The following is a 24,781-nucleotide window of genomic DNA, read 5'->3' on the forward strand; positions in this document are numbered from 1 at the left end:
TTAGGTTTATTTATTTGAGTCCTAATATTCACCGGGTTAATTTTTTTTACCACTAACTGTATTTTACCCGTCTTTACTATTAACGGGGTTTGATTACCAAACCCTTTTTTGGGATGTTACAAGTCTACCCCCCTTGAAGAGGTTTCGTCCTCGAAACCTTATTTATGTAGTTCATTGGTTTAACAAACGAACCTAGTTTCGTTTTCAAGGCTCCTGTTTCCTTTGGTCAAAAGTTTTCATGTATACTGACGCGTACGTCTTTCATGTGTAAGGCCTCGCGGGCCGTTACTTACAGCTTATAACCCTTTATCTTTATTGATTGAGTTGTCACTTGACCACTTAGTCTCGTTAGTCTTTTAATAGGTCTATCCCGCGCTTGTGTTATATTAACAAGCGCTTGTATTTGTTATGACGCTTTCTTAACTTTGAATAGTTTTACCGGCTAGACTAATTAGTCGCCGTCACTTCATACCCCGAAACTCATGTTACAACGTGATCATTTTCTATATTTCTTTTCTTGTCCGTGAGCGTGTCACGTCACGTTTAAGTTTAATTCAACGTTTCTTTATCATACTTCTTCTTTTCGAATGTATCGTCTCGCACTTATCGATGTTAAAACCCATACTCTTTGATATTTGTTATTTCCAAATTCGCCTTATAGTATTCATATTTTTTAAAACGTTATTTCTTACTAAAACTGAATTTTTAGTTTAACGTTTTTCTCTTTAATTATGTCAATTACTCATATCAAGGAAATTGACAACCCATAATTTATTGTTTTCCGTTCTCGTTTTACGTGGGGAATCGTAACAAATTCCCTCACCTTACATTATTGACCCGTAGGTTCCTTCACTTAGCCTCGTAGGCTATTTCCTTAAGCTTCCACCTCTTTAAGGCGAGGCCCTTATGATCCCTTTGCCTCAATTCATGACCCGTGGGTCATTTTGGCCCCGTAGACCGTTACACTAATTAACATCCCGTAGGTTGTGATGATTCCATAGATCATCTTTTATTCGAGTCTTTATTCAAATGTATATACGTTTATATACGCATATGGCATTAAGGCACCCCTTTTTTATATTTAGAATTATTCACTTTTACTTTTTGGATTTCATTTGACCTTGACCGTAGTCTAAGGCTACATTGTTTTCTTTCAAATTATTTTTCCAACTTCGTGACTTCTAACGTCATTTACACGTCGAATTGCCCTACACTTACCGTTACCCGGTTCTTACCTATACTTCTTTACGTCCCATTTCCCGGGTTCTTTTATTTTAATGTTTTTAACCCTATAACTCCTTTACATAGGTTTACTAATATTTCACACTTTTATTTATTCGATTCACGCTTACTTACTTTAGCAAGTGTCATTCATTATTAAATTTGTCTGACTTGTTCATGAGAAATTTCACCACATGTGAACATCAAACTCTATTCTTTATTCGACCCGTTCAACTTTAAAATAGTTGAGCGTAGTTATTGACATTTCTGTTTGCAAATTCTCATTGTCTTTTAGTCATGACTCATATTCCGAGTCTTTTGACTTTCTATTTCGCGTTCCCGTCTCTTGGTTTACGCATTCTTTCCAAATCCTACCCATTCATCGGGTATCTTTATCGTAATCATTTTCAAGTAACCATTCTTATATAGTTTTAGACGTTATTTTAATTTATTTGGTCGTCTTAGCGAGATTCATCGCTTTTATTCAATCAAGTCCTTTATTCTTTATTCAATTCGTTTGACTTGTCCATGTGAAGTTCATCACTTGTGACAGTCAAACTTTTGTCCCTATGCCTTAGCATCCCTATTGGTCGATCTGTATTTTCTTTTTACTTGATCCTTGTCCCTTCTCTCGGGCTCGTTATTCTTACGTAATACGCTTCCGTCATCCGACTTACGTTTACGTTTACTATCAAACATCTTACTTATTTGATTCATTTGGGTACCATTTAAGTTAGTCCCATTCAACCCATCCTTACTACATCGGACATAAATGTGTCCATCATAAGAAGTTCATGGTACCACGTGTTCACTACTTACTTGGCCAGAGTAAGCGATCAACACCTGGTATACATGACCTTTTTATAATTTTCACATTACACCCCATATAAGTAATGCCTCTATTTGTTTTTCTTGGAAACAATATCCCGGATAGGTTTTCTATTCTGGTTTTTCCAAGTTTTCAATCTACGTATGCAACTTTCAATCTCTACGTATTTGTTGCATATTACTATTTATGCAATAATTTAAAACGTGCACCTGATAATGCTTGCTCTAACAGGCTCCCCTTGCCATTAACTTATTCGCAATCGTTGCGCGATTTCGGTCCTTGGTGAGCGTGCTCTATTTGTCATACTTTGGACCATTCCTCTGTCAAATCCATGATTTGTTAAACTCTCGCTATCTTCATATGCGAGTGTCCTTTAATCAAAACATATACAACAGTTAGTAATTTCGACATTTAAAAGATGCTCGTATTATAATACAAGGCACTTCTACTATACGCATCAACGCGTGTAATTTCGTTGACTATATCTATTCTATATCGTTTTCATTGGTGTAACGTGTATTACACGATAACCATATGTGTTGTTCTCAACACTTTAGTCATACAAAACCATTGATATACATGTACTTACCGGATTTGCGATCAAGCCTTGAACCGAACACATTTGTCAACAACCTTGAGCTCTGATTACCAACTTGTAACACCCTTGTTATTATTTTAAAGTTTTTCGTATAAATAACGAAAATAAACATGTAATTACGATTAAGTATCCTTAGAAAATACGAGTAATTTAAAACTTTTACAACTTAAAAGTTTTCAACATAATATAAGTAAGTTCGTCGTTTAAAAGTTATGACGAAACGTCGCGCGGAAGCTTGTATTTTATCGTGTTTGGTTCCTCATCGAGCTTGATCTTCATCCGGGCACTCTTGGCATTCACCTATGATCAAAACCAACTTAAAAGTTAGTTTTGATAGTTAAATGATGAGTATAAACAAGTTACATGGGTCAAACAACAACAAAACAAATTTATTTCCGGAACAGGGGGCGTCGCGTGACGCCAAGGGGCGTCGCGTGACGCTAGGCCCCCTTTTTCACATACTAATGCTTGATCAGTTGCGCTGTACATGCCCAGCATGACCCAATTTCACGGAAACGAGCATAACTCTCTTGTTTTTAATCCGTTTTACCCGATTCTTTTTCCTATGCGTCCATAATTTAATTCTCCATCATGTGGAGTTAAAATCCAACATCCAACATAATAAATTTTGAGACTTCTACGTCTTCGAATCGTTACCTTTTTATCGACTTTTAACCCGTTTATGTATTTTATCAAACAAACATATTTGTTTGATCCTTATATCACACACACTTTTTCAAATTAATGTTACCTACCATATTAGGTTCTAATCATAAGTTTATTTCACGATTTAAACCCGTGTTTGCTCGTATGCTTATTTTGACCCGTTAGGGGTATTTAAGCACTTTAAAGCTTGAAATTGCTATCATTTGCTTCTAGCATTCCATCACCACATTTCTTATCCTATAATCTCCCACCACAACTGTATTTATGGTGGGTTTAATGTAGTGATCTATATAAACCAAATTTCACCCGTTATGTTTTAAGTCCCGTTAATTTGGCCTTTTTATATACTTTGTTTTCTCAAAGTATTTATTCCCCTTTTTAATTAATATTAGGTTTATTTATTTGAGTACTAATATTTAGATGGTTAATTTTTTTTTACCACTAACTGTATTTTACCCATCTTTACTATTAACGTGGTTTGATTACCAAACCCGTTTTTGGGATGTTACATAGAGTGGGCTTATTTAGGTTAATGGGCCTAGGGTTTTAGGGGAAACCCCTTGCTATAAATAGGAAGTGATAATTAGGAGTAATGGTTGGTTGGTTAGTTTTTGAATCTTGTATTAGACAACTTGGTTGTATGCAAGATTAAGCTTTCAATTCAACAAATCTTTCATCTTTCATCTTGATTTCTTGAAGATCATCAAGTTTGGATTCCGCCCATCCTTGGTGATTGTTTGATATCGTTGTTTGATCCATATTTTCGGGATTTACAGCTAGCCCCCATCCCGACTTCATTTTGGCCCGTACCCATTTTAACCCGAATAACTTTTGATATTTTTTAAATGGTCTGTTGTGACCAGAATTCATTTTGCTTATCATCCATTTTGACCCTAACCAAATTGATTTTTTTTTTAACGGACTGTTTTGACCCAACCTCATGTTGCTCGGAGCTCGTTTGGCCAGAACCAAATTGATACTATTTTAAAACGACCCGTTTGACTCGGACCAAATTAATAATTTTTTAAACAACTCCTTTTGACCCAACTCCTTTTGCTCATAACCCATTTTAACCGGAACCAAATTAATACTTTTTATAAAAAGTCGTTTTGACCGGAATACATTTTTCTGAAAACCAGTTTTAACACTAACCAGATTAATACCTTTTAAAACAGTCCCAAAAGCGCGATGCACGAGGCCCCAAAAGCCCAAGATCTACATACAATAAAAAAAACTATTTACCTAACCCGCACTTCTCCATTAAACTATCCCGACTTTAGTACTTTGAATGCAGATTCATTTAACACGAAGAGTAAAAATGGCTATTATATCAAAAAAAAGTATCAAGAAAACAAATGCTTCAACGTAAAAAAAATTTAATAGATCGCGCATGTGTGAGAGGATCATACTTGAGAATCAGCAGAAGGCACAAATCCTAAAATTATTCCCTTGTTAATTGTCATGGCTGAAACTATTTGTCACACCCCGATTTCCACGTGTTTCACCGGTGGGCCCGGTGGGGGATTACCGTGACGATGTTGGCAACAATATAGTCAAACCACACAATTATATAAATACACAGCGGAAGCTTAAGATAAATATATAAACTTCAACCACTGGTTGTAATATCAAATGTATTACAGAAGTTGAATATATCCACAGCGGATCAAAATAATAAATATTGTTCATTCAGATGCAGCATCGAGTTTGCGAGACTATGTACGATGCTTAGGACGCCTATACCAGCCCATTTCGTATAGTACCTGCACTTAATCTTTTTGGGGAAAATACGTCAGTTTACACTGGTAAATACATTCAACTGACACATTTGAAAATGTTTATTAAAATTGATTTGAATGCACAAGGCACAAACTCTTTTATAACTTGGGAAAATTATTAAAATCTTGTGAACGTTTTACATGTTCTTTTATGCGTTCAGTAGCCCGGGTCGTGCCGGGTTAAAGATTTATAGACACACCACATTGCGTAAAAACGTAGTATAAAAACCAACGGCTACGTCTTTTAATTTAATGTCGACAATATATACTGGGTGTACGCCTACACCGGGATGTCGATGGTCGTGGCCATTTCGTAAAATGATGCCAAGGATATCCGGGACAACGGTCATTAAACCCCCCAAAGGCTTTTAAGAAACAAAACTGTTTAAATGAGCCGATCATATTATTTAATTAACCACCTAAGCGATGGAAGAATATAATGCTCAATCAAGCGGTATTAATATACCGTAACCCAAGCCCATATAGGGGAAATAAGTTAAAGTATTTACCTTTGCAAGTATATTTCCTTAATTTGGATTAAATCACCGATAGCTTTTACTGGGGCTCCTAATCTGGAACGAAGGTTTTAATTAACCTCTTAGAATCCTAAGGAGTCGTTATAATGGCCGTAGCCTAGACTGGTTGGTTCCGATATGTGAATACGGTTTCATCGCGTGAAAAGGCGAAAACCGAGAATGGAGTGCGATTTTGACCCAACAAGTTCAGAGACTTGTTTTATATGGGTTTATGGTTCACACTCTGGATTTTGGGGTCCAAATAATATAATTTGACCCGTATCGGCTAATTTATGAAAACTAGTTTCATAAGCCGAACCGTGCGCGCAATGGGCGAAACGGTTAACCATGAGAGTCGTACGCTTATTTCCTAAGTCAATATGCCTTAAAGAGGTTGTGGTGTCAGTAGGATACCTTCCGTGATGCCCGTAACGAGTTTAAGTTAATATCATGCCCCGTAGGGGCTTTTCGGTCATTTTAAAGACTTTTAAAGAGCTTTTCGAGTTCTACAGGAAATCTGAGGTTCCCGAACAGTTTATAAAGTCTAAAATACTTTATTTATTATTTAAAATCAGTAGCAACTGGAATCGGGTCAAAAGACCTTGTAGAACTCAAGTTTTGGCCGAAAAGGGCATATTCGGTATTTACCGAACCGTAGCCATAACCGCAGGTTATGAGCGAGGTAAAAATTATTAAAAATCTTTAAAATTCCCAAAATATTAATTTATAACAGTGGGTAAAAGTTTTGGTGATGAAATCTTGGTTTAGATAGGCGTCATGCTAATTGCGCCGTTTATTACAAAAGTTTATTTTAATTGCGCTAATTAGCATAACTCTCATTCTAGACCTCGGATTGACGTGAAACTTTAAGGACATGCTTATAATTTAGTAAGCAAGGTTCTGGTCCATTCACGTGTCCGAAATACTCGTTTTATTTTCAAAATGGCGTTACGGTCAACTTTTAGGCGATTAACGGAAATGCGTAAAAGACTCGGATAACTCATGAACCGATCACAGAGGTTTGCACCATCATGTAACCTGGTCCTAAGAGAGTCCTAAGGTATGTCTATACCTCACTAAAACGGGTCAGAACTGAAGTCAATGCAAAAGTCAAACTTTTGCGACATTCGGCTCCGAACCGGTTCAATATAGCAAATGATCGATTCAAACGAGCGTAAACAAGTTTATATACTTAATATCATATTTTATGAGTGTCAAAACAGGTTTCTTAGTATGTACATTACAGGTTATGCATAAATCGCTAAAATAGCTTTCTGTTGACTTTTTAAGTGCGCGTTTGACTCGATATTTGTCATAGTTAGAGTGGTGATCAGGGGGAACCCTTTTAGAGGTTTATTACCCACATAAATACCAACTCAAAACCACTTTTGATTCGTCATAAGACTGAACCATTTGCAAGTTATTGTAATGACAACCGTTAGTTACGACGGTTGTGTTTATAAGCTATAACTATGGAAATGCAAGACCATATTGATTGTGAACGACTTACAGAAGTTGTTTCTTGCTTATAGAGCAGAGATGGATGCTTGGGAGCTCTTAGAATGATCAGAGATGTGTGTTTGAGGTGTGGTGAACATATGCTCACAAGTATGCTATTTATAGCCAAAGAAAGCACCTAAGATCATCACAACTCAGTCTACATTTGATCATGGATCATGGGCAGGCGTCCCTAAGTGATATGGGTCAAGTGTAGGGTGCCCATGCCTCATTCATTGGTGTTTTGACCGTTCAAAGGCTCCAAAAGGCAAGTAGTTACAACTTTCTGCATCTGGGCGTTTTACGCGGCCCGCATGGGAGTTCCATGCTTGTTTAATGCGGGTCGCCTGGGATTCAAATAACAGGCGCGTAAAACAGGAGGCTCGCGGCCCGCCTACACTTAGGCTATTACTTAACGCGGGTCGCGAGAGGCTTGGTTTCCAGAAATTTTAAATCTTTTGAAATGATTATCAGAATCTGGTAATTAATAACGAAATCTTTCGTAATGATTTACCTGACCTTTCGGGTTTGAAGGGGTAACTTTGCGGTTTGGCCCTTGGTTAATTACAACTAAGGACCTCGTGTTATTTACCCGCGTTGTTAAGTCCCCGATTAGTTTATTAATTATTCAGAAAGCCTTAACTTTCATTATTGATGCTTTTAACCCTTCTCCTACGAATTCGATCGTAACTTTCTCGTTTCATAACGAAACTTCGCGAAATTTATATATTATATTTTGGTGAGTGTATAATACCGTTACAAAGCCTTGGGAACGTTAAAGGGTCACTCAGAGGTATAATTAAACATGTTGACACAGTTAACCCCTGTAGCTTGTAATCTCTCACTTTCTTTCGTGTTTCGTTTTCGTACGATCTATGATACATTCGTTTGGAGGTTCAAGCATTTATTTAGGGTTGCTATTCAGTATATTTACCCTTGTTGACATTTATAACCCTCGAATTTATATACTTTCAAGGTTTGTCAAAATTAATCCTTTATTCAATATTAATGCCACGTGTAAACAAATGACACGTGTTAACACATTATTGGACGCAAAAATTCGAGGTGTTACATCCTCACCCCCTTAAAATAAATCTCGACCCGAGATTTACTCAAATAAATAGGGGTATTTTTCTTTCATTGTGTCTTCGACTTCCCACGTATATTCGGGACCTCTACGAGCATCCCATTTGACCTTTACAATCGGTACGTGCTTTCTTCGAAGTTTCTTCACCTGTCGATCCTCAATCGACAAAGGTTTTTCTATGAACTTCAAGCTCTCATCTATATGCACATCTGTGTGTGGAATCACCAATGATTCATTGGCGAAGCACTTTTTGAGATTGCAGATATGGAACACGTTGTGAATTCCATTGAGCTCTTCAGGCAAGTTCAACTTATAGGCAACTGATCCGATACGTTCAATGACCTCAAAAGGTCCTATGTATCTCGGACTCAGCTTGCCCTTCTTGCCGAAACGCATCACCCCCTTCCAGGGTGACACCTTAAGTAATACCTTTTCACCCACTTCGAAGTGAAAATCCTTACGCTTTGGATCAGCGTAGCTCTTCTGCCTATCGCGGGCAGCCTTGAGACGTTCCCGGATCTGGACAATCTTGTCCGTCGTCTGGAAAACTATCTCTGGTCCTGATAATTGGACCTCTCCTACTTCCGCCCAACAAACAGGCGATCCACATTTCCTACCGTATAATGCCTCGAAAGGCGCAGCCTTTATGCTGGTGTGGTAGCTATTATTGTAGGAGAATTCGATCAGGGGTAGATTCTTATCCCAGTTACCACCTAAATCGATCGCACATGCACGAAGCATGTCTTCAAGCGTTTGGATAGTACGCTCACTTTGACCGTCCGTCTGTGGGTGGTAAGCCGTACTAAAGTTTAAACGCGTGCCCAAAGATTGCTGGAAACTTTTCCAGAAATGAGACGTGTATCTAGTATCCCTGTCGGAGATAATAGACACAGGTATGCCGTGTAAGGCTACAATCTTATCTACATAAAGTTGGGCTAACATATCGGAGCTATACGTCTCCTTGATGGGTAGAAAATGAGCTGATTTAGTCAGCCTATCGACTATGACCCATATTGTATCGTTTCCTTTCCTGGTTTTGGGTAACTTGGTTATGAAGTCCATAGTTACGCATTCCCACTTCCACTCGGGAAGTTCAGGCTGTTGTAGCAAGCCAGACGGCTTTTGGTGCTCGGCTTTGACTTGAGCACAAGTCAAGCACTTTGCTACATGGGCGGCTACAGACTTTTTCAAGCCTATCCACCAATAATTTGCTTTTAAGTCTTGGTACATTTTATCTGCACCAGGATGGACCGAGTATTTGGAACTATGGGCTTCCTGGAGGATAATATCTCGTAGTCCTCCATAAATTGGAACCCATATACGTCCGTTCAATCTAAGGATTCCATCCTTGCTAAGAGTCAACTGCTCCTCAGTTACTCCCAGCTTTTCATTAGGATAATTAGCTTCCAACACAGCCTCTCGCTGTGCAGCTAATATCTTTTCAATTAAATTGTTATTGACCTTAATGCTTTTGGCATTGATTCGAATAGGTTTTACCCTTTCTTTTCTGCTCAAGGCATCGGCGACTACATTCGCTTTGCCGGGATGGTACCTGATCTCGCAATCATAGTCATTCAAGGTCTCCATCCAACGGCGCTGCCTCATGTTCAACTCTTTCTGGTTGAACAGGTGCTGGAGGCTTTTGTGATCAGAATAAATCACGAATTTAATACCATAAAGGTAATGCCTCCACAATTTTAGTGCAAATACAACGGCACCCAACTCCAAATCATGGGTGGTGTAATTCTTTTCGTGCACTTTTAATTGCCTTGAAGCATAGGCAATTACCTTGCCCTTCTGCATAAGCACACACCCCATGCCTGTGTGTGACGCATCGCAGTAAACTACGAATTCATCTGTACCTTCAGGTAGTGTCAACACAGGTGCATTACTTAGCTTCTGCTTCAGAACTTCGAAGGACTCTTGCTGCTTTTGGCCCCAAATAAATTTTTCTTTCTTCTTGGTTAAGGAAGTCAAGGGCGCAGCAATCCTTGAAAAATTCTCAATAAACCTCCTGTAGTATCCTGCTAATCCCAGGAAGCTACGAATTTCGGTAGGCGTCTTTGGCTCTTGCCAGTTCATGACTGCCTCTATCTTAGCGGGATCCACTTGGATACCACGCTCACTCACAACGTGACCTAAAAACTGAACCTCTCGTAGCCAGAATTCACACTTCGAGAATTTGGCGTAGAGTTTCTCACGCTGTAGTAATTCGAGAATGCAACGGAGGTGCTTCTCGTGGTCAGCTTGGTTCTTGGAATATATAAGGATATCGTCGATGAAGACTATGACAAATTTGTCCAAATACGGCTTGCAGACGCGATTCATGAGATCCATGAACGCAGCCGGTGCATTTGTGAGCCCAAAAGGCATCACTAGGAACTCGTAATGACCATAGCGAGTCCTAAATGCTGTCTTATGTACATCCTCATCTCTGACCCTTAGCTGATGATAACCCGACCTCAAGTCGATCTTTGAGAAATAGCTTGCTCCTTGCAGTTGGTCGAACAGATCGTCGATCCTTGGCAAAGGATATCTGTTCTTTATGGTAACTTTATTTAGCTCTCGATAGTCGATGCACAACCGCATCGATCCGTCCTTCTTCTTTACAAATAGGACTGGTGCTCCCCAGGGAGATGAACTAGGTCTGATAAAACCTTTCGTCAGCAGTTCATCCAACTGGGTCCTTAGTTCTTTCATTTCCGTCGGAGCTAATCTGTAAGGCGCTCTAGCTATAGGAGCTGCTCCAGGAATGATGTCTATTCTGAATTCCACTTGTCTATCCGGTGGCAAACCAGGTAGTTCTTCAGGGAAAACCTCAGGATATTCAGAAATGACAGGAAGATCTTCTATCTTTGGCTTAGGCTCTTCTATTATCACCTGAGCCATGTAAATTATACAGCCTCTGTTCAAACACCTTGAAGCTTTGAGCATAGATACGTCCTCGGGTAACCCGTACTGCGTATCTCCTCGAATGGTAAGAGATTCACCACTCGGAGTCTTTAAAACTATCTGCCTCTTGCCGCAAATGATTTGGGCCTGGTTATGGGATAACCAGTCCATGCCTAGCACAATGTCAAAACCCGCTAGTTTGAAGGGAAGTAGAGATAAAGGAAAAGAATGGTTCCTTATGGACATTTCACATCCTTCTAGAACAGTTGAGACGGTTTCTATCGTGCCGTCTGCTAACTCTACTTCGTATTTCACATCAAGGGTTTTGATAGGCATATTTAGTAGTTGGCAAAATTTCTGGTCTACAAAGGATTTATCAGCGCCAGAATCGAATAGTACTCTTGCAAATATATTATTTACGAGAAAAGTACCTGTAAGCACGTTGTCGTTCTGGACCGCTTCCTTTGCATCCATGCGAAAAACTCTCGCATTTGACTTCTTTGTCTCTTCCGCCTTCTTGGCATACTTAGGGCAATTACTCTTGATGTGCCCCTTTTCGTTACAACCATAGCAGGTTGCATCCTTGATCTTTTTGCACTCCACAGTCTTATGATCCTTGGACTTGCATAGTCCACAGGAGGAAGTCTTTGATTGCGACTGTGAGTTCGATGCAAATCTACATTTCCCAGAGTGGGGTTTCTTGCAGATTTTGCAGTTGGGCCTTTCGCCAGCTTGCCCATCTTTCTTTGCCTTCGACCCCTTTTTACCATCACCGTTTCCACGGTGCTTTTTCCCTGACCTCCGCGAGGTATCATCCTCACGTTTCCTCTTCTCAGCCTCCTTGCTCCTTAGTGTCCTCAGACGGACAGCATCTAAAGTTAGAGACAAGGAGAGGTCAGTAACTGACCTGAAGGTCGTCGGCCGAGAGGCCTTTACGCTAGCCTTTATTGCAGGCTCTAATCCCCCAATGAAACGGGCGATTCTTCTGGGTTCTGGTGTCACAAGGTATGGGACCAGGCGAGACATCGTATTGAAGCTCGTCAAATATGCCTGGCAGTCCAGGTTCGTCATTACCAGTGACACGAAGTCAGCCTCGATCTTCTCAACCTCATGCCGAGGGCAGTAGTTTTCCTTAATGAGAGCAATAAATTCCTCCCATGTCATCTTGTACAAAGCAGACTTACCCGATGCCTGCACCAACGCTCTCCACCATGCCAGGGCCTCGCCCTTAAATGACTGGGACACATACTTCACCACATCCCTCTCTGCACACCCGCTGATGTCCACAATAGTGTCCATCTCATCCAGCCAGGTGATACAATCCACAGCACCTTTCTCCCCTGTAAATTCCCGGGGCTTACAAGATACAAAGTATTTGTAGGTGCAACCCTTAGCATTTGATGCATCAGTATATTCTCTATCGCGATGAACGCTGTTCTCAGTGGACGAGTGTTTGTCGTCATCTTTCTTGGGTTGAGAGGGTGGTTTGGAGTGTGTCTTTGGTTTAGAGGGTGGTTTTGACACGGTTCTGCCTTGGGACTCAGTATATTGACGATCAAGAGCTGCCTGAACAGCATTGTCAATCAGAGCCTTCAGTTGTGCGCCTGTCAAATGCACTGGCGTATTGTCGTAGTCATCTTCATTAGTATGGCTATTCTCTCCGTTGGGATCCGCCATTGTAACTTGAATCTGTTACAGAAGATAACAAAATTTTATTTAGGAGATTATTATATAATTGTCTTTTATGACAATTTGTCAACCATGGTACAGAGACCATATTTGGTTAACTTATTATTTCATTACATATTAGGATTTGAATATATCCTATTTCAGCTATATAAATAGTATTGGCGGCATAAAGCCTAATCACGAGGATGTTTTATAATTTTAGCCGAGATTTCTGAGAATCAAAGGCATAGAGATTTGAACCGTAGTTCTTTTATCTCTTTCTGACAGGGAGTCATAGACCACCACTGCCTTTTGTCGTTATAAGACAATTATTACGGCCCATAGGCACTACACCTCTAATGGATGTTTTAATATGGTTGGCCCGTAGGCACTACATCTCTAATGGATGTTTTAATATGGTTGGCCCGTAGGCACTACATCTCTAATGGATGTTTTAATAAGGTTGGCCCGTAGGCACTACATCACTAATGGATGTTTTTATAATACTGGCCCGTAGGCACTACATCACTAATGGATGTTTTAATAATATTGATCACCTTCATCGGTGATTTAACCCACGATTTATAAATCATTTAGTTGGGTTTTGAAATCCTTAAAGGATTATTGTATAAGAATGACGTGCGTGATTTTAACGAATCACATCTGCCATGATTGTTAACATGCGTACAGAGGTTAACAGGGAATCAGAATCTTTTCAATTAGGTCGTACCATCTTGACTGGATCTTAAAAGACACCAAGCTAGGTTTCACCTTTTAAGATTCTTTATCTAGGCAGATCAATATAAAAGGAATGGTTTTGATTTATTTTATACATATTAAAACAAAACTCATAACATACATTCCATAATCTCAAATACAATTACATATTGCCCTAAACGGGTCTTTCAAATAGTACATACCTCCTTAGAGGTATAAAATAAGTGACAAGTCCACGCAGGGACTAACATAATGGTAAATGTCCATGCAAGGACTTAAAAGATAAGTCCACGTAGGGACTGAAATACGATAAGTGTCCACGCAGGGACTTATTTCAAAGTAGAAATTACATTAGTACAACTATTAAGGGCTAGTGGTCATGTTTCTTCTTTTTGCCCTTTAGTAGGTTCGCCAAGCCCTTGAGAAATCCTCGGTGGCTCTTTTTCTCTTCTTCGAACTCTCTCTCCACACGATCTAGTCGATGGAGTATCTCTTCCTGTTCAGGAGGAGAAAATCGTGGTTGTGGCGCGTGTTGCGGAGCTGGAGGTCTGGGAGGTATTGGATACCCATGAGCTGAGTAGTCCGGTGGTCCCATGTTTCCATGTGCTCCGTCAGGGTAGCGCGCATTATATCTTGCCGACACCACATATGGGTCGCGCTCCTAGCCGTAGTTGTATTGTGCTTGTGACGGTTCGAACGGGTTGTAAGCCGTTGGACCCGTGTAAGCAGGTATGGGTTGGTCATACCCAAATGGTGGCGAATTTTGTGCAGCTGGTGCGGAGTTCGCCTCCTGTATAGGACTTGAAGGTCCTTCTTCTTGTAGTGGCGGATAGTGGCTACTACTAGAATGTCGAGGAGTGCTGAAGTGGATACCCCCTCCTCCTCGTGTAGACGTACGAGCATTTGTCCTCCTACGCCTTGGCGGATCGGGTATTACTGGTTGCGCCGGTGGCGGAGGTGGTGGCGTAACTGCCACAAAGCGTGAATCCTCAGAGGGATCCTGTGGATGTCGCGGTTGTTGAGATGTCTGTTGAGGTGGCGTGTAGTACCACTCATGTCGGTCAAACAACGCTTGGAAACTGTCTGGTCCCTGATAGGGTGTGCCATGGAAGGATGACCCATCAGAGACTTCTATCGGATGCGTGGGCGTACCACGAGCAAGTTCAGTTGGATCAGTATCTTCATCCATGTGGTCTTCGGAGAAGTGATCTTGTGGCCCTAATGGAACAAAGCCTGAAGGTTCCTGTATATAGTCAGCCGGATTAAACTGACCTATGAAGTATGGAGTAGGGTCGTCGTAATTTCGGTGCGATACCGAACGTTGTAGAGGTATGAAGGAAGGTTGTGGGTTGTTGGGATCATTCTCTGAGTTTGGTCCAAAGGAGTGCCGATAAGATGGCGTCGAGCTGTGCGAGGTGGAATGCCTCGCGGGTTCGTAGAGATCTCTTCGTCGTTGTGGTTCTTCGCTCCTTGTCATTGAAGGATGTCTTGTACCTGATGGTCCAGCTTCGTTATCGTGATGTGTCACGATATCTCCTCTGCCTCTTCTTCCCCTTCCTCTTCCTCGGAATATAACAGGTGGCATTTTCCTGCTTTATAAAACTTTAAATTCCAATAATAAAAGAAAAAGACAAAATTGGAATAACAATTCGAATTTGTCCTAAGTTCTTGTCTAGTCTCAAGTATGTGCAATTGTGTCATTGAGATTAAACACAATAGGATAGTGTTTAATTCACTCAATGTTGGCTCTGATACCAACCTGTCACACCCCGATTTCCACGTGTTTCACCGGTGGGCCCGGTGGGGGATTACCGTGACGATGTTGGCAACAATATAGTCAAACCACACAATTATATAAATACACAGCGGAAGCTTAAGATAAATATATAAACTTCAACCTCTGGTTGTAATATCAAATGTATTACAGAAGTTGAATATATCCACAGCGGATCAAAATAATAAATATTGTTCATTCAGATGCAGCATCGAGTTTGCGAGACTATGTACGATGCTTAGGACGCCTATACCAGCCCATTTCGTATAGTACCTGCACTTAATCTTTTTTGGGAAAATACGTCAGTTTACACTGGTAAATACATTCAACTGACACATTTGAAAATGTTTATTAAAATTGATTTGAATGCACAAGGCACAAACTCTTTTATAACTTGGGAAAATTATTAAAATCTTGTGAACGTTTTACATGTTCTTTTATGCGTTCAGTAGCCCGGGTCGTGCCGGGTTAAAGATTTATAGACACACCACATTGCGTAAAACCGTAGTATAAAAACCAACGGCTACGTCTTTTAATTTAATGTCGACAATATATACCGGGTGTACGCCTACACCGGGATGTCGATGGTCGTGGCCATTTCGTAAAATGATGCCAAGGATATCCGGGACAACGGTCATTAAACCCCCCAAAGGCTTTTAAGAAACCAAACTGTTTAAATGAGCCGATCATATTATTTAATTAACCACCTAAGCGATGGAAGAATATAATGCTCAATCAAGCGGTATTAATATACCGTAACCCAAGCCCATATAGGGGAAATAAGTTAAAGTATTTACCTTTGCAAGTATATTTCCTTAATTTGGATTAAATCACCGATAGCTTTTACTGGGGCTCCTAATCTGGAACGAAGGTTTTAATTAACCTCTTAGAATCCTAAGGAGTCGTTATAATGGCCGTAGCCTAGACTGGTTGGTTCCGATATGTGAATACGGTTTAATCGCGTGAAAAGGCGAAAACCGAGAATGGAGTGCGATTCTGACCCAACAAGTTCAGAGACTTGTTTTATATGGGTTTATGGTTCACACTCTGGATTTTGGGGTCCAAATAATATAATTTGACCCGTATCGGCTAATTTATGAAAACTAGTTTCATAAGCCGAACCGTGCGCGCAATGGGCGAAACGGTTAACCATGAGAGTCGTACGCTTATTTCCTAAGTCAATATGCCTTAAAGAGGTTGTGGTGTCAGTAGGATACCTTCCGTGATGCCCGTAACGAGTTTAAGTTAATATCATGCCCCGTAGGGGCTTTTCGGCCATTTTAAAGACTTTTAAAGAGCTTTTCGAGTTCTACAGGAAATCTGAGGTTCCCGAACAGTTTATAAAGTCTAAAATACTTTATTTATTATTTAAAATCAGTAGCAACTGGAATCGGGTCAAAAGACCTTGTAGAACTCAAGTTTTGGCCGAAAAGGGCATATTCGGTATTTACCGAACCGTAGCCATAACCGCAGGTTATGAGCGAGGTAAAAATTATTAAAAATCTTTAAAATTCCCAAAATATTAATTTATAACAGTGGGTAAAAGTTTTGGTGATGAAATCTTGGTTTAGATAGGCGTCTTGCTAATTGCGCCGTTTATTACAAAAGTTTATTTTAATTGCGCTAATTAGCATAACTCTCATTCTAGACCTCGGATTGACGTGAAACTTTAAGGACATGCTTATAATTTAGTAAGAAAGCTTCTGGTCCATTCACGTGTCCGAAATACTCGTTTTATTTTCAAAATGGCGTTACGGTCAACTTTTAGGCGATTAACGGAAATGCGTAAAAGACTCGGATAACTCATGAACCGATCACAGAGGTTTGCACCATCATGTAACCTGGTCCTAAGAGAGTCCTAAGGTATGTCTATACCTCACTAAAACGGGTCAGAACTGAAGTCAATGCAAAAGTCAAACTTTTGCGACATTCGGCTCCGAACCGGTTCAATATAGCAAATGATCGATTCAAACGAGCGTAAACAAGTTTATATACTTAATATCATATTTTATGAGTGTCAAAACAGGTTTCTTAGTATGTACATTACAGGTTATGCATAAATCGCTAAAATAGCTTTCTGTTGACTTTTTAAGTGCGCGTTTGACTCGATATTTGTCATAGTTAGAGTGGTGATCAGGGGGAACCCTTTTAGAGGTTTATTACCCACATAAATACCAACTCAAAACCACTTTTGATTCGTCATAAGACTGAACCATTTGCAAGTTATTGTAATGACAACCGTTAGTTACAACGGTTGTGTTTATAAGCTATAACTATGGAAATGCAAGACCATATTGATTGTGAACGACTTACAGAAGTTGTTTCTTGCTTATAGAGCAGAGATGGATGCTTAGGAGCTCTTAGAATGATCAGAGATGTGTGTTTGAGGTGTGGTGAACATATGCTCACAAGTATGCTATTTATAGCCAAAGAAAGCACCTAAGATCATCATAACTCAGTCTACATTTGATCATGGATCATGGGCAGGCGTCCCTAAGTGATATGGGTCAAGTGTAGGGTGCCCATGCCTCATTCATTGGTGTTTTGATCGTTCAAAGGCTCCAAAAGGCAAGTAGTTACAACTTTCTGCATCTGGGCGTTTTACGCGGCCCGCATGGGAGTTCCATGAATGTTTAATGCGGGTCGCCTGGGATTCAAATAACAGGCGCGTAAAACAGGAGGCTCGCGGCCCGCCTACACTTAGGCTATTACTTAACGCGGGTCGCGAGAGGCTTGGTTTCCAGAAATTTTAAATCTTTTGAAATGATTATCAGAATCTGGTAATTAATAACGAAATCTTTCGTAATGATTTACCTGACCTTTCGGGTTTGAAGGGGTAACTTTGCGGTTTGGCCCTTGGTTAATTACAACTAAGGACCTCGTGTTATTTACCCGCGTTGTTAAGTCCCCGATTAGTTTATTAATTATTAAGAAGTCTTAACTTTCATTATTGATGCTTTTAACCCTTCTCCTACGAATTCGATCGTAACTTTCTCGTTTCATAACGAAACTTCGCGAAATTTATATATTATATTTTGGTGAGTGTATAATACCGTTACAAAGCCTTGGGAACGTTAAAGGGTCACTCAGAGGTATAATTAAACATGTTGACACAGTTAACCCCTGTAGCTTGTAATCTCTCACTTTCTTTCGTGTTTCGTTTTCGTACGATCTATGATACATTCGTTTGGAGGTTCAAGCATTTATTTAGGGTTGCTATTCAGTATATTTACCCTTGTTGACATTTATAACCCTCGAATTTATATACTTTCAAGGTTTGTCAAAATTAATCCTTTATTCAATATTAATGCCACGTGTAAACAAATGACACGTGTTAACACATTACTGGACGCAAAAATTCGAGGTGTTACACTATTCCAGCCTATCAATTCATAAAAAGAAAACGAAAGAAATATGAAAATATGAAACGATTTGGTAAATAGAAATATGTATCAACCTGATGATCAATGTGAGCTCCCAATGGGCAAATCCTGTAAGGAGATACGAAAATTTTGATCGCATTTATAGACACCCCAGCCATTTCAGCAACAATTTTCTTGATTTTATCCAACTGCACATACATTAAACACAAAAGATGTGACAAAATTGATCATAAAAAAGATTAGATTTGATAATAGATTAGTTGATATACTCGTTTTGACCCAACTCCTTTTGCTCATAACCCATTTTAAACCGGAACCAAATTAATACTTTTTATAAAAAGTCGTTTTGACCGGAAATCATTTTTCTCAAAACCAGTTTTGACCCAAACCAGATTAATACCTTTTAAAACAGTCCGTTTTGACCACAACTCATTTTCTTCATGACTCATTTTAACCCGAGCCAAATTATTATTTATTAAAACAGCAAAATTCATTTTCCTCAAAATACGTTTGACCCGTTACCCAAACCCGCTGACCAACACAATATGTCGGGATTACACTAAACCCTATGCAAATGAACATACATTCCTTCAAAAAAACATGGAAAATTAATATCCAAATAAAGATATCAATATAAAGATATCTTTGTATTTTTAGAATTCAAAGAGTGTTTTCATCATCCATTACGTTTCTGGCCAGAACTGGTAAAAAGGAAACTGGACAAATACTTAGGCGGCCTATAATTTACTTCAATATACATGTGGCCTTAAATGAAAACAATTGTATACATAGGTAACCACCATAAACATTATCCAAAAATTGAAATATTACCTTTTGTTTTAAACTCACTATATGCGACAGACTAACACCAATAAGCATCCCCATACCCCCCCCCCCCCTCTTAAGCTGATGAAGCTCTTGTTTAAGAATTGATATTTCTCACTAGTACTTCTTGATTAAAGATTTTTCAGCAATAATCCAGAAGATGAATGTTTCAAGATTCATTTATACTTACTGAAACATGTCCATGCCCACTCAATGAATACTGTTGCTTATAACACAGAGTCTTTTTATTATTTCCTGCACAATCCATTTTCATCAACTATTGCCATGCCATCATGCCAAAAAAAAGAACAAAAAAGTAATCTACACTGTTTCATAGCTTACCAGGCTGAAGTACTGGATATTTGGCTCACAATCAGTTATAAACTTCCCACGCCCCACATTGAGACACATATACTTCTCAGAATCAATTTGCACGACTTGTAACCTGTCAACACTTTGTTGGAGCAAACATTAAGCCTAACTCGATGAAAATAATCCGCACTTCATTTTTTAGGTTTGAATACTTGAAATAAATCAATGGCCACTAATATCATTTTCTCAATCAATTTCTTAACCCCCGACATTAAATCGGTTCCACCATTTTAACAATTAACAATAAAATGATGTAAATTGGTAAATAACATTATCAATTTGTTTCATGAAGAAGATTAAGATTTTATAAACAAATAAAAAACTCCGCGCAAAACTCAGACATAAATCAAGAATGAATACCACTAAAGTAGGCTGTAGGTCAAGACAAAAACTTAATCAAACCCAAATGAAATCGACCAAGTAATAGAATCCAAAAGATGATCATTTTACACAACACACAACCAAAATTGAAGTAACCTGATGCAACGCCCTTGTCTGTGCTCCCCACTACTGCTGCTACATTACCCTAAAGAAACAAAAATACATCTGAACCAACTAACCTTCGGTGGCCTGGGCTTCATCTTTAGACTACATCGGCTATAAAAATGATGCCTGAATCACACCATCTCCCAACACATCCCTCTTCCGACACTGCACATATAGACGGCCGTTCAGTACATAACCAGTTTTATGTACAGAACTATATCGCGTAAACACATTTATCTACTATTTTAATGTTGCAGAAGAAAAGACATCATAGTACCTTACTAAACCCAAGCCAATTTGAATCTCCTCTAAATGAAATGTTTTTATGTTTTCTTTCCATTGTCCGCAAAATACCTGCAATGTCGTTGAAATAAACTTTCAGTTAGATGGAAACAGACACTAAGGATCACAAAACAATAGACGACAATTTTAGATTATCACTTCATAGTCAACTCCTTGGATGTAGGCATAATCAGGGTCAACTGACGAAAAAGATAGCCCAGTTTTCTGAAAAAAAAAAATAATGTCCAAAAACGTAGGTTGTTTCTGTTATGGATATATAAGCCCATTTTCTTATAAGTGGATCAATATCGGTTATCTTTCATTTTTAACGGGTCAAATAGTCATTACTCATTCTAAAAGTCATAATACTCAAAACACTCATAGACATATATTTTTTTATCATATCATCGGAATAACAAATGAAAATTGCATTTTTAATAAAAAATATCTTGAATGAAACAAATAATACAAAAAAACATATATATGCATATCAAGATACCACAAACCTCATCAATTATCAAGATATCTATATAATGAACATAATAAATGAATCTAAGCAAATTATCAACAATAAGAATCGTACGAAGAAATAAATCATACCTGATTAAGGATTGATGAGGAGGAAACCATAACGATCAAGCCATAGTAAATAAACTCTGAGTAAAAGTCCATCACTGGGAGAATCAGAAAGCGGCATGAAGAAATATGTAGATTAGGGTTTTGAACATGAGCCAAAATCAGAATAATAACCAATTTCGTACAATTAAAATAACCAAAATCAATCAGAGCTGATTAGACAATGATTGTTACCTGGATACGGAATCGTGTTGGCGATGAAGAAATCTGAGTGAAACACACACGGACGGTGGAGGAGATGAAGAGGATTAGGGTTGCACCGATTTGATGAAGGTTTAGGGTTTGTGACAAAGAATCGATGGTTTTGGGATCCAAAGATATGAAGCTTTTGCAGGTTCTTAATGTTCCACCGTCGTGCGGTTTAAAGCAAGAGGAATTGTAGCGGCATCAAAACGTATTAGGGTTGTCAAATACTCAAATGAGAAAGCGTGAAGGAGAAGCTGTGAATGAAGGTTTTAGAGAATTAGGTTAATTAGATTGTTTATATTGGCGGGTCAAAATCCGGGTTGTTGCCATTCAGATCCCGTGTAAGAATATAAGCTTTCCCATGTTTTCTCACCAAAAATCTAGTGAGATTGCACCACAACACGACACGTGTCCCAAACCATATTCATTTATTATCTATCTATCTATCTATCTATCTATCTATATATATATATATATATATATATATATATATATATATATATATATAAAGCATTTCCAATGTACTAAATTGTAATTTCACCTCACAATTTTAAGACGCCCATCCAACCTCATGCTTTGTTTCCCTAATTTTTGGTCTAGGATCCCAAATATGCCCCCATTCAATGTCATCCCAACCTGTATAAATTGAAGACGCAAATGAAACGGTCCGACCACCTTCGCCTCTTCCACGTCCCCACATCGCCCTCATCAATTGCATGTATTTGAATGTGAATATTAACATCTGATTAATGCTGCAATTGAAAGATCGTAATGTGATGGACAAGAATGTAATTTTACCATGCTTACAAGTTATGAAGCACCATGTATAAGGATGTGTAAGCCATTTTAGAGGGATTAAATGTGTATTTCCCCCAAAGTTTTAAGACACTAGAGGAGTAATTGTGGGATTTCATTGTTTATGATCCAAAATACTGTCGGCTTATGATGGGGAGCGGAACTGATCGGCCATGAATGCTTTATGTGTCTTCACGCTTCTTCAAAAGAGAGAGAGAGAGAGAGTTTATGGCAGAGGAAGGTTGTTTAGGATTTCGATCTCCGAACACAGATGTTGATATTTGAAGGAGAGTTTATGGCACCTGTTCGATGAAAGTCCCCAATGAATAAATAGTCTCATATAAAGTTTTTGATAATATAGTCGAGTTTTGTGGATTACTTGGATCAAATCATCTATCGGTTTTTAGACCTAATTGTGAATTCAATTGATTTCACGGAAGTACAGGCAAATGTAAATTTATCCTTTGTGGTATTTAGATTCCATTTACTGCATATCAATATCTTATTATGTGCAATAATCTCAATTACATTTGATGCTTTTTGATTGAATCTAAGAGTACCCATTTGTTAGTTGCTTTCTCAGTTACAAGCAATCCACCTGATTTTATGGTAAATAATGGTTGTTAAAATTGGGATGGGCGTGTAGGCAAGGTGTTTGATAAAAGGACATGTGTTTTTTAATTTGTTTTTTTGTGTATATGGTTTTGATGAGATCTGTGTGTTATGTTTCTGTTTAGTTTTGTTTGATATAATTGGTGAATATGGAATTTTGTTTTGGTTTTTGATTGTACAAAATGGAAATGGAGAGTGGGAAGCTGTTAATTAGTGGGATTTCATGCAACACCAATGAAGAACGTTTAGACCGTGGGGTATGGTGGGGCGGGGGTTTGGGGCATGGGTTGACACGTGTAATTTCAAAACTCAATTCTCAAACCCACTTTGGATGGGGTATGGCGGGGCTTGGGTTGGGGCGTGGCTTGGCAGTTTATTAAAAAAAATTTACAAAAACTTAAAAAAAATACATATGGCCACCAAGCGAATAGGAGCCCACCACATAGGACCACTAGCCCGCCCCACGCCCGGCTTAAAACTCCCGCCCCAAGGGGCCACGCCCCAACCCAAGCCCCCGGAGTGGTGGCTTGGGCGTTTTCAGCCAACCCACGCCCCAACCCAAACCCCATACCCCATATTCTTAAATGAGTATTTTCAAACATTTGATGAAGTGATTGAAGACGATTTTCAACCGTTCACTCATGCAAGCGTAAGTTTCAAAGTGATAATTACAAGTTAGTTTTGCAATATGATATAACTAGTCTAAGACTCCGCGACTTTCGCGGGTGGCTAAACACCAACTAAACACATAAAATAATTTAAACGTAGAACCGTTAAACTTTGATTGTTAAACCTAATATTTTGAGACACTTGAGCACGTCCCAAAAGTACATCGACATAATGTTCGTTACACATTATGTTTTTGTAAACAAAACATATATAGTAATAATTGTTCCAAAAGTGTTACCACACATACGACATGCTTGGTAACGATATTAGTTGTTTACTTCTGACGCTATCTGTCAATAGATACATCACCTAGGGGTTCGGATTAAGAATTCGCAACGTGTTTTGATCCCTATAATATCGCAGCAAAAACTGAGCTCCATTTTCCAACGTGCCGTTTCTTGCTGGATCTCTAGTGTCATTGAAAACCCGTCTTCAGTTTGAACTACCATCTCATCAAGGACAGACATATCTACATTTGCTGCAAATGCCTTTGGGAACCGCTGCATTACAGTCCGATAAAATAAACAAATTAAAAAACTAATAAACAAAATACAAATTTCAAAGCGTTACATAATATTAAAATAAAGCATTTAGAGTATGAAAAACTTACAAAACGAAAAGATGGACACCATGTTAGTTCGTATTGGTTGGCTTGATGAACAACGGCCGGAATATGTGGAACGTCAACAAAGTCTGGTTCCAACACAGGATCCGCTACAATGACTGGCACATCATGTTCAACGTCTACAATGTCATCTTCCATGTCTTGGTTTTCGCCGTCTAATAACAAATCTTCACTAACATCCATTTGTTATGTGTCTTCCTCTTCTTCAACACCAACACTATTGGCAACCTCGGGAACAACAGACTATATTCCATTAGGACGGAAAACCAGAATGTTGAAAATATGTCTCGCAACCAACTCAAAAACGATTACATCACCTGATATGAGATGAAGTTCTTTGTTGATTTGTGAGAAATCTTGAATGAAGTAGTTCGATCCCCAGAGCCTATTCACTTTGACATTCCACATGTATGTACCTCCAAAACGAATTGTAAAGTTATCGTCCAAAGTGTCGGTTTTGAAATACCTGTTCATAAACTCTTTCGGCAACCACTAAATAAAGAATAAATGCAATCGTCAATAAAAAGGTCAGTTGGTTCTTCATCCTAAGTAGTAAAGTATAAATTACCAAGTTACCGTTCTCAAGAAATAACATCTCTACAAAAAAAACTTGTTTTTAACACCAGAAAGACAATCAACCTTAAAAGGAGTGAACTTTAGCATCTGAG

At 38.9% G+C, this 24,781-nt stretch overlaps 1 protein-coding gene and 1 long non-coding RNA gene across 4 annotated transcripts; both read right to left on the minus strand.

Moving 5' to 3' along the window:
- Positions 1–18,518: 18,518 nt before the first annotated feature.
- Positions 18,519–21,708, minus strand: LOC110909951. 3 transcript variants are annotated; one of them, XR_002575733.2, is made up of 7 exons: positions 21,401–21,695; positions 21,191–21,264; positions 20,586–20,662; positions 20,383–20,473; positions 19,793–19,895; positions 19,641–19,705; positions 18,519–18,813 (listed from the first exon to the last, which is right to left on the minus strand). It is a non-coding gene; the product is annotated as an uncharacterized LOC110909951 (long non-coding RNA). The 3 variants fall into 3 exon arrangements; XR_004882447.1 differs by having other exon boundaries at positions 18,540–18,813; positions 19,793–19,904; positions 21,401–21,699; XR_004882446.1 differs by having other exon boundaries at positions 19,793–20,473; positions 21,401–21,708.
- Positions 21,709–23,793: 2,085 nt separating this feature from the next.
- LOC118487507 lies at positions 23,794–24,353 on the minus strand. Its single transcript, XM_035984402.1, has 2 exons — positions 24,099–24,353; positions 23,794–23,988 (listed from the first exon to the last, which is right to left on the minus strand). Exons 1-2 carry the CDS (start codon positions 24,294–24,296, stop codon positions 23,794–23,796), a joined length of 393 nt encoding a protein of 130 aa, XP_035840295.1. The 5' UTR covers positions 24,297–24,353.
- Between the last annotated feature and the right edge of the window lie 428 nt (positions 24,354–24,781).

This window comes from Helianthus annuus, chromosome 15 (assembly GCF_002127325.2).
Source record: "Helianthus annuus cultivar XRQ/B chromosome 15, HanXRQr2.0-SUNRISE, whole genome shotgun sequence".
Classification (NCBI taxonomy): domain Eukaryota; kingdom Viridiplantae; phylum Streptophyta; class Magnoliopsida; order Asterales; family Asteraceae; genus Helianthus; species Helianthus annuus.